The following is a 10678-nucleotide window of genomic DNA, read 5'->3' as shown; positions in this document are numbered from 1 at the left end:
ACTGGGACGTGCAAGCCGCGGTAACTGGAGCCGGGGATCCTGGGTGGTATACCCGGGTATGGGGTGGCCTTGTAAAGAGAAGGGGGCCTGCTCCCACGACCGGTGGGATAACCCGGGGCCAAGGTCAGGCTGCGGCCCGGGTTGCCCCGCCGCCACCCCGGGTCCACGTGGGGAGCAAGCCGGCGAGGCTGGCGCGGCGCTCACGCCCGGAGCTGGGATCAGGAAGTAGTCTCCCGCGGGCGCGGCCCTGGGCGCGGCGCTGCAGGTGCGGCTCAATGTGGCGCGGGCCGGCGGCCGGTGCAGAGGAGGGGGTAAGAGCGGGGTCGCCTTCGCGGCCAGGGAACGCCAGCCCCGGGGTCGGAGCTTGCGGCTGAGCCCGGCCTGGAGAAGGTGTTTGGGGATGGGGTGCTGACTTGAGGCTCGGATCCGGCCGCCGGAAGGGTCTCGAATCGGGGGTGGGGTGGGGTGGGGGCGCTGTTGGGGGTCTCCGGCTCGGGAGAGGGATGGGGACGGTGAAAGTAGGGGGAAGGAGGAGACTGCAACAAGGTTTTGGAAGTGTGAGCGGGACTAGGTAGAGGGACGTGGGGTAGGTTGGGGGCGGGGGTTCTCTAGACGCCGGGGAACGCGGGGTGGTCCTAAGGCTCTGGGGACGCAGTCCTGCCCGGGGATGAGGGGCAACGTGAACCTGCAGATGAGCCGAGTCGAGGGGCGTTAAGCCTCTAGAGGATGTGGAGCAGGGGCGGAGGAGGGGCACTGGGGGGAGGAAGTGGGCCGAGGCTCTAGCACCCACAGGCACCTCCCGCGGCTACCGATATCTAACACCAGCACCACCATCTGCGGGCAGGGAGCGCACAAGGGCTGCCAGAGACCCGACGCGAGCCTGACTCCGAAGGCCATTTCTCTGAGGCTGTGGCTTTAAGGGAGACGCTGGGCTTGCGGGCTCTTTAAGGAGGCGGTTGGGGGCGTGTCAGGAAATGAATCCTGGGCCCGCCTCGCCGGCGGGAGCGGCCTCGGAAGCCCGGAGGTTGCTGGGCGGAGCGAGGGCCGGCGCCTGGGAAGACGGCGCGCCTTGGGCTTGTACCGGCACCTGGGCCGTGAGCGCCTCTGACCTCGCCTGCACCCTCTTTCCAAACCCCCCCGCACGCTCTCCTTTCAGCTCCTTGCATGCCTCCCCCTCTCACCCTGCAAACCTTTCTCTCCCATAGCAGCCCATGCCTGTCTCTCTCAGCACCTCTTCACCACGCTGTCCCCCGCCCTTTTCTAACACCCCCGCCTTGCATTTCTCCCCCTTTTCCTTCCATATCTCTCCCCCGCCACCCCCCTTCCTGCGAATCCTCCTTGCTCGGTCCCAGCCCCTTCTCCCCTGACCTGTCATCTCTGTCCAGCCTTAGCCCGTCCCTCACCTCTTCCCTGTGTCTTGTCTCATGAACCCCCTCAGGGTGGCAGCAGGTTGTGGGACTCACCCCAGAGCAGAACCTCTCCATCCAGGAGAAGGGTGGGAGGCCTCCAGGCCACCCACCATGTGACAGTTGAGGACTTCAGCTTGCAGAAAGCAGAAGTGAGCTCACTGCTCCGTACTCCAGGAAATCAGTCTGGCTGTAGGGTGACCCAGCTCCTCTGCTACCATGAACAGGGCCTCTCTGAAGCGGTCAAAGATCCTGCACATGGCACTGATGGGGACTTCCGACCCCTCCGGAGAGGCAGAGGCCAGCCACGAGAAGCCCTTTGTGCTGCGGGCACTGCAGATCGCTCTGGTAGTCTCTCTCTACTGGGTCACGTCCATCTCCATGGTGTTCCTTAACAAGTACCTACTGGATAGCCCCTCCCTACAGCTGGACACCCCCATCTTCGTCACCTTCTACCAGTGCCTGGTGACCGCGCTGCTGTGCAAGGGCCTCAGCTCACTGGCCACCTGCTGCCCTGGCACCATGGACTTCCCCACCCTGCGCCTGGACCTCAGGGTGGCCCGAAGCATCCTGCCCCTGTCGGTGGTCTTCATCGGCATGATCACCTTCAATAACCTCTGCCTCAAGTATGTGGGTGTGGCCTTCTACAACGTGGGTCGCTCACTCACCACCGTCTTCAATGTGCTGCTCTCCTACCTGCTGCTCAAGCAAACCACCTCCTTCTATGCCCTGCTCACCTGCACCATCATCATTGGTGAGTGGCCAGCCAGGGCCACGGGGAATGGCTGTGGGCGGTGGGGGAAGATGGGGGCCAAAACCCTAAAGAATAACCCTGTCAACCACCTTTGACTTTATCTGTCCCAGCTCCCTTGTCGTGACAGTCATATGAGGAAGAGCCTGGGGTCCAGAGAAAGCAAGTAACTTTCTGGAGGTCACCTAGCAAGTTAGGGGCCCAATCAGGGCCCTTCAAACAAGATGGGATTCTAATCTACATTTCACAGAGGGAAAACCAAGGCACAGAGAGGTTAAGTAATTTGTCAAAGATCACTCAGCTAAGTGGCAGAGGTGGGATCTGATCTCAAGCAATCTGGCTCCTTACACTTGACCACTACTATACTCTCTTGCTTCTCAAGACTTCAAGTGTCCTGACCCCCCATCCAGTGCTCTTTCTAGAGGACATGGCATCTTGTAATAAATATACCATCACCGTCTGACCTTGCAGACTTACAATAATGCCTGAGTCAGTGGCAAGAGATATGCTTTGAGATAACTTAGCCGTCTTCCCAGACTTGACCCTCAGAAAATAAAAATTATTGATGGGGACATTGTGCTAGTCATTCGCATACAGCATCTCCTGTGTTCCCCAGATACCCCCTGGCTGGTAGCGTCACCACGATCAACTCTACACAAACAAGGAAACTGACACTCAGAGAGGTTAAGTCACTTACCCAGAGCCCCACAGCTAGGAAGTAGCCATGCTGGGATGCAAACTCAGAGTGGCCGGACCCCCAGGCCTGTGCTTCTAACCACTCTGCTCTGTTCTTGTCCCCTGGAGGTTAGAACTGCACTATCCGGTTCAGCAGCCACTGACCACATGTGTCTATTCCAATTCAACGTCAGGGAAATTTTTTAAATTCAGTTATTCAGTTGCAGGTGTTGTTACCACATTCTGTAGCCACATGTCAAGTGCTTAGGCGCCACGTGTAGCCAGCGGCTACTGTATTGGACAGCACAGATGACAGGACATTTCCATCATCACAAAATGTTTTATTGCAGCCCATTAGGTAAGAGCACCCCCAGCTTCCCACCCCCTCAGAGCCCTCCTGGGGCTCAGTCATCCAGGAATGGGATCTTTCTTTGAACCTGTTCAGGTTCTTCCTGGTGCTGCAAATTTCATCTTGGTTGACCTACATATTCTCAGTTGGTGTCTCAGAGTCTCAGGCTGAGTTGCACTGGTTGCTGGGGAGAGGCCCATCCCAGGCCACCTGTCCTAGAAAATGTTCCCCTCACTGAGCCACTTCGGGGCCTAGGGCTGCCCAGTCTAGGTCCAAGGTGGGAGAGGGAGCAAGGGCAGAGGTTGGAGTGGGGGGGAGCTGCTAAGACCCCTGGCAGATCGGGCTCGCTGCTTCCACTTCCTCCCCAAGAGAGCTGGTATGGGCTCCCAGGCCTCACTTAGCCAAATGCCCCAGGGATTTCCACTTCAGCCCTGCTGACCCTATAAGGGGTGGAGTGGGAGGGACCTCCTGGTTGGCAAATTTGCATGCCGACCAATGAAGTCATTAGGGAAACTAGGCCCAAGTCCCAAAAAGTAATCGAAGTAGCAGATGGTGAGATAGCTTCTGGGAAAGTGCATTCGCTGGCCAGCCTGATGGGGCAGGCGCCCTGGAGGCTGGTGCTCTGTGCTGGCCCAGCACCTGGCTTCCTCTCCGCAGTGTTTCCCCTTCCTTCCTTACTCCTCGAGGGGGAAGATGGGTCTCAGGTGACTCTCCAAGCCTCCTGGGATTGAGACACAAAAGGTGCTGTGGAAACCCTGGTGGGGAGTGGGGAGGGAGGAATCTAAGCAGGCATTCCAGAGAAAGTACTAGATGGGTATAAGGAAGGAGTGAGGAGAGAATGTTCTAGTCAGTAGAAAAAACATGTGCATTTCTGCATGGCTGGGCCAGAGCAAGATGCACCCATGAGGCTGCCCAAGTTAAGTGAGTCTGGACTGTTTCCTGAGGGCAGTGGGGAGGCACAGAGGGGCTTTAAGCCAGGACAGGACCTGAGCAGATCTGTACTGTAGGAAGATCATTCTGTTTGCAAGGCGGAGAGTAGATTGATTGGAGTGGGAGGGCCAAGAACGTGACCCAGATCTCTACAGCTGAAGGAAATGGGAGCTCAGAGAAGTTAAGTAAACTGTCCCCAGGCCACCCAGCCTCTACATAGCAGAGCCTGATCAGAGCCCAAATCTCTCTGGCACCAAAACCACATCGCGGGCTGCTGTGGCGGGAGATAAAACGTGTAAGATTCAGCCCCTGCCTTCTGGGAAGGTGGGGTCTAGCTAAAGAGACTGTACTGTCCCCACGGGCAGGTGTCTAGCAGCCCAGGGCAGGCAAGGGTCTTGAAGGAAAGCACAGCAGGAGGAGGCCAGGAAGAGGTCTGGGTGCTGGGGATATCAGGAAAGACTTCACCCCTGGAGAGACTGGCTTTGACCCTGAAGAATGAGTGGACTCTCTCAGGAAGGAGGAGGGTGTTTCTGGTGCAGTAAATGATCAAGGACACTGAGCTCTGGTGTGAGAAGCAGGGAGATGAGAGGGGACTCGGGGTGATCGTGACATAGAGACACAGATCGTGGCAAGGGCGTGGGAGGCCCCGCATGGAAGGCTGAGAGTCCTTGTGGACTTGGGGGGCAGTGGGGTGCCATGGAGGCTCTGTGAGCAGGAGATGTCACAACATGAGAGTCTCAGAAAGAGTGACTGTCCCCAAAGACCTCAGGCCACAAGGGCTTCCAACCATTGTAGGCTCCCATCTTACAGACCAGGAAGCCGAGGCTCCGAGACCTTAAGTCGCTTTCCCAAGGTCACCTTAACCACGAAGTGCGGTATCTGTGCTCATCCTTCAGAGCTCATTTCAAATGTTGCTTTCCAGGTGCCCCAGGCCAGCACAGTCGCCCAGTTATGGGCTCTCACAGCACCCTGTACTGTTTTATGGACCTCATTACAATTGTAATTAAGGAAGTAATTGGGAAATTACTTCTTTAAAATTACTTCTTTAATCATTTTAATGACTCTCTCCTCTGCCAGAATGTGAGCTCCGTAAGGAAGGGTTCATGTCCTGAGCTGCTTCCCCAGCCCTGAGTGGTGCTTAGCATGTAGTGGAGACTTTGCACACGTTTCTTGCAGGAAGAGCAGGGAGGATGGGATGATGGGGACAGCGTTACACAGTCTGTGAACTTCGGTGGCAAAATTCTCTGTCCTTCCTCCTCCCCCCCCACCCCTCTCCTCCTCTCCCTACTGTAGGTGGCTTCTGGCTTGGTGTGGACCAGGAGGGAGCAGAGGGTACCCTGTCTTGGATGGGCACCCTTTTTGGCGTGCTCGCAAGCCTCTGCGTCTCACTCAATGCCATCTACACCAAGAAGGTGCTCCCGGCGGTGGACGGCAGCATCTGGCGTCTGACCTTCTACAACAACGTCAATGCCTGCGTCCTCTTTCTGCCCCTGCTCCTGCTGCTGGGGGAGCTCCCAGCCCTCTACAACTTCCCCCAGCTGGGCAGCGCCCACTTCTGGGGCATGATGACGCTGGGCGGCCTGTTTGGCTTCGCCATCGGCTATGTAACAGGACTGCAGATCAAGTTCACCAGTCCCCTGACCCACAACGTGTCCGGCACAGCCAAAGCCTGTGCCCAGACGGTGCTGGCCGTCCTCTACTACGAGGAGACGAAGAGCTTCCTCTGGTGGATGAGCAACATGATGGTGCTGGGCGGCTCCTCCGCCTACACCTGGGTCAGGGGCTGGGAGATGAAAAAGATTCAGGAGGAGCCCCGCCCCAAGGAGGACGAGAAGAGTAACGTGGAGGTGTGAGCTCCTCCGGAGACCCTGCAATGGCCCGGCCCGGCCCAGGGAGAATGCCCATGAATGAAGTGAAGGTGTCTCTCTGGACCCAGAGACAGTGGCCTTACAGACCTGATGCGAATCTGGTGGTTGAAATGGAACCAGTGTTTCCAAGTGATGTCAGAAAGTTGCCAAACCTGTCTCGACCCCCCTTCCTATTTCTGGGTTTTTGTCCTCCCCTAGGGAGGAGGGAACCCCCATGGGAAGAGCCAGTTAGGTTCTCTGGAAGAGCACCAGCTCTCTGGGAGTAGGAGAGGGACAGCACCCCTTCCTGTCCCCCTGCCAGGGCCTCCTACCTCCACATGACCTTTGGGGTTGGGGACAGGCCACAACCTTTAAGGGAGAGTATTGGCAAAGCCATTATGTCTTCACTTGGACTCAGGGGAGGTGGGGGTGTGACCCCACCACAGGCTTAGGATTTGGGAAACCTCACACCTCTGTGCCCCGGGGCAGGCAGCATAGCTTTGGCCCACCCCAAACCAGCCTCCTTTTGGGGGAAAGTGTAGGCTGGGCTGAGGGAGGAAATGAACAAGCATTCTCTCTTCTCTGCATTGAGACCAGCAGCCCCCGTGCAAGGGGGTGAAGGATCGGGGGTACCAAGCCTGGCCCAGGCCCCTGCTCGTTAACACCCTCCCGCAGTCGCTAACACCAGTTTTGCCCGCCTCACTCCCCTGCCCCTGAGGGGCAGCTGCCACCTGGCACAAACAGCTACCTGGCTCAGGTAACAGCCCCCCAGAAGTGGAGGCAGGGAGCCACTTTGGCTTCTCCCAACTCTGCCTCTCCAGGGAATGCTGATGGAGCCAGGGTCAGCTCAGAGCCTTCCACCTAAGCTGTGCTGGGCCCCCCAAGATCCAGGTCCCTGCAGGGCAGGTGTTGTAACCTGATCTTGATGAAGGTGTTAAGCTAACAATTATAAACTTCCCTGAGTTTGGGAAGGAAAGAATCTTCCCTTCCCCTCACCACACCCTCTGGGCTTGAGGGTGGCTTTCACAACTCCTGTTCCTTCTGTTGGGTGTTTTGTTCCACCAAGTGGAACAAAACTCCCTGGGGTAACTCCTGATGTCTTCAGCGCCTGTAACGAAAGGCTGGGGAGAGTGGAGCTTCTCACGACTACTCTCTTCGCGTCCCCGCACAATCCCAGGTGGTTTCTAATGAAGTTGGTGGGGCCCGATGCCCTGAATTGTGTGTGATTTAATTAAAAATCAGAGTAAGACATCCTGTTTGTGTGCAGTGAGAAGGGACAGGCAGGGTCTGGCTGGGATTTATGAACGAAGGCTCATCCCTGCCATCGCCAAGCCTGGGTTCTAGCAGGACAGCCCTTCTAAGAATCTGTTCTCCCTCCAGGCAAGGGGTTGATTCAAATACCAAGACTCCTTCCAGACCTCAGGTTTCATATTGGTGCTTGTTGCCATTTACTGGGCACTTGCTGGAGGCAAGACACTGCTGAGTCCTCTATTCCATCATTCATCTCCACAGCCCTCCCACGCGCCTTGAGGTGGGCGCCATTGCCGATCCCCCATTTTACAGATGAGAACACTGAGGCTCGAGGAGCACAGGAAGGAAGAGGCAGCAGTAGGATTCAGACGGAGGTCTCTGCCTTCAGAGCACAGGTACCCAGCATTTTTTGAGCATCTACTACCTGCCAGGCACTGTGGTAGAACATACTGGTATGAAGACCCAAATCTGCTTCAAGGGTCTCGAATAGAAACACACATCAAATAACAGATGCAGTATTGCCCTGAGGTCTCAGAAGATGGAGACACCAAGTCTTCACAAGGGCCAAGATGTTTGAACTGAATATTACTGGGCAAGTAGGGGGTTCCAGGAGCCAGGGTAGACTAGCCCAGGAAACAAGGTTAAGCTGAGGAAAGAGCACATGGGGGGTGGTGAGAGGTTTTTTTTTGGGGGGGGGAGGGTGAATAGAAAAGGAGGGTGGGCCATGGCATGAACAGCCTTGAATGCAGTGGTCAATCTGGACTTGATTCTAAACAATTTTAAAACCATCACCAGGTCCCTTAAGCAGAGAAGGGACATAATCGTTTCTTCACCCTTTGTATGATCAGAAAATTGAGATAACATTCTTAATGTTAGTTGCACTTTCTTGAACAAGATTCAAGGAAAACCTAAATAGTTTGAAAAAAATTCAGGCAGCCTTAACTCTCAGGACACAACTGAACAGCCTACTGTGCAAGACGCCCACGCAGAAAATCACAAAGATGTGCAGTGCCAGCATCCCAGCCTCTCCCACAGTCAGCACCATCGCCCCCAGCTCATCTCTATGGTATTTAAAGGAGCCAAGACCGCCTCCAGGAATGTTTCCCCTGCAAGCAGCAGAAGAGGTGCTCCTTCCCCTGCAAACCCACTGTTCCCCTTCTCTCTTGTCCCTTTTTTTTTGAACAAATTGTCTTTTGTTCGTGACATACAAATACAACCAGTGGAAAAAGAGATCACTTTCTCCCTTTGATTCCAGTGAAAACAAGTTGCTAAAGAAAAAATGTATCTATCAAGAAGGCGTTTCTCTTCAAAGTTTCCTCTAAAATAAAAAGCCAGGAAGGGTTAAAAAGAACCATATAAACGTCATATACACATCTGACATCAACAAAGATAACCTGAAATAGGGTGGATACAACTAAAAAAAAAAAACTCAGAAAATATATTTTAACTTGTCCCAAACAACAAACAATAAAAAAAAAAAAGCCTGGTACAAAAGACAGGGATGTGGAAGTCAGCCTGCCCAGCAAAAAAAAATTAGTGGGTGAAGATGGAGAATTTAGGAACAGTGAGCTGGGCCAACGCTGCAACACACCTCTGCTTCAAAATGCGTCGCTCTTCACTTCTGTTTTTGTTTTTTTTATTTTTCCAGTACGCGGGCCTCTCACTGTTGCCTCTCCCGTTGCGGAGCACAGGCTCCGGACGCGCAGGCTCAGCGGCCATGGCTCACAGGCCCAGCCGCTCCGCGGCATGTGGGATCTTCCCGTACCGGGGCACGAACCCGTGTGCCCTGCATCAGTAGGCGGACTCTCAACCACTGCGCCACCAGGGAAACCCTTCACTTCTGTTTTTGAAGAGCACTTGACCAGGAGTCAGGAGACCTGGGTTCCACTTCTTAGAAGCTGGGGGGCCTCAGGCAAGTCCCCTAACATTTCCAGGCCTCACTTTTCCTATCTGAGATATGGGGATAACCCTTGTCCGTCCTGCCACACAAAATGATTGTGAATTAATGCTCAGCATCATTCTGGAAATGCAGTGAGCTATTGTTCTTACCAACATCAACAAACAACAATCTCTTGGAGTATTACTATGCATCAGGCACTAGGGAGACAAATAGTGGACAAGACACTAAAAACAAGTAAACAAATACAGCATGTTGCGGACAATGAAAAAAACAAAAAAGCCAAAATGGAGAATATCAGAGGGGACCCTTCTCTAGACAAAAGAATCAGAGAAGTCCTCTCCCTGAGCACATTTAACCTCAGACCCAAATGATGGGAAGCAGCCAGCCATAGGAAGAGCTAAAGAAAGGGCATCCCAGGCAGAGGTTACAGCCCATGCAAAGGCCCTGAGGAAGGAAGAGTTGGGTGTGGTCCAGAACCAGAGAGAAGTCCAGGCGGGTAGGAGCAGAGTTGGGGAACCAGCTATTCCCAGGGGACAAAAATCCCAGGAATAAGGACTTCCCTGGTGGCACAGTGGTTAAGAATCTGCCTGCCAATGCAGGGGACACAGGTTCGATCCCTGGTCCGGGAAGATCCCACATGCCACAGAGCAACTAAGCCTGTGCACAACAACCACTGAGCCTGCGCTCTAGAGCCCGCGAACCACAACTACTGAGCCCACATGCCACAACTACTGAAGCCCGCGTGCCTAGAGCCCGTGGTCCGCAACGAGAAGCCACCACAATGAGAAGCCCACGCACCACAACGAAGGGTAGCCCCCGCTCGCCACAGCTAAAGAAAGCCTGCGTGCAGCAACAAAGACCCAATGCAGCCAAAAATAAAAATAAATAAATTTGTATTAAAAAAAAAATCCCGGGGCTTCCCTGGTGGCGCAGTGGTTGAGAGTCCGCCTGCCGATGCAGGGGACACGGGTTCGTGCCCCGGACCGGGAAGATCCCACATGCCGCAGAGCGGCTAGGCCCATGAGCCATGGCCGCTGGGCCTGAACGTCCGGAGCCTGTGCTCTGCAACAGGAGAGGCCACGACAGTGAGAGGCCCGCGTACCGCAAAAAAAAAAAGAAAAAAAATAAAATCCCAGGAATAGGAAAGGAGGAAGAGACAGACTTGGCAACTTTCTGACATTACTTGGAAACACTGGCTCCTTTTGGTTCCACTCACCATGGGGTGGAAAAAGAGGAGGTCAGAGACCAAGTTCCAGCCAGGGAGCACCCTACTGACCACAGCAAGGAGGTTAGATTTATTCTCAGTGCCTGGGGAAGCCACTGGGAGTCCCATGACTGGTTTATAGCTTAAAAAGTTCCCTCTAGCTGCTGTGAGGAGAATGAATTAGGTAAAAATCACTTAACCTCTCTGATCCTTTTCCTCATATGAAAGAAAAGAAAGTTGTTCTAATTAAGAGATAATATGTTGATTTAAGGAGTCAACATACATGAAATTTAGTTACTAGATGAGAAAACTGAGGCCCCAAAGGGTCAAAGGACTAGTCCGGGACACCAATGACAAAACAGTGT

General features: G+C 54.4%; 1 protein-coding gene across 3 annotated transcripts; it reads left to right on the top strand.

Moving 5' to 3' along the window:
- The first annotated feature begins 276 nt into the window (after positions 1–276).
- Positions 277–7209, top strand: SLC35C1 (solute carrier family 35 member C1). Of its 3 annotated transcripts, none has more exons than XM_060159339.1 (3): positions 277–311; positions 1634–2160; positions 5405–7209. In XM_060159339.1, exons 2-3 carry the CDS (start codon positions 1665–1667, stop codon positions 5962–5964), a joined length of 1056 nt encoding a protein of 351 aa, XP_060015322.1. In that variant the 5' UTR covers positions 277–311; positions 1634–1664; the 3' UTR covers positions 5965–7209. The 3 variants fall into 3 exon arrangements, with proteins under 3 accessions (XP_060015322.1, XP_060015323.1, XP_060015320.1); XM_060159340.1 differs by lacking the exon at positions 277–311 and adding an exon at positions 332–390; XM_060159337.1 differs by lacking the exon at positions 277–311 and having other exon boundaries at positions 791–2160.
- Positions 7210–10678: the final 3469 nt, after the last annotated feature.

The sequence above is a fragment of the Lagenorhynchus albirostris genome, chromosome 9 (genome assembly GCF_949774975.1).
Source record: "Lagenorhynchus albirostris chromosome 9, mLagAlb1.1, whole genome shotgun sequence".
Taxonomy (NCBI): domain Eukaryota; kingdom Metazoa; phylum Chordata; class Mammalia; order Artiodactyla; family Delphinidae; genus Lagenorhynchus; species Lagenorhynchus albirostris.
The sequence above is the reverse complement of the archived record's forward strand: the minus strand, read 5'-3'. Positions and strand labels throughout refer to the sequence as shown.

Coding starts and splice junctions, on each gene's coding strand:
- SLC35C1 (XM_060159337.1), top strand. CDS start 1,626: ATGAACAGGGCCTCTCTGAAGCGGTCAAAGATCCTGCACATGGCACTG. Junction 2,161..5,404: donor CACCTGCACCATCATCATTG/GTGAGTGGCCAG, acceptor TCCCTACTGTAG/GTGGCTTCTGGCTTGGTGTG.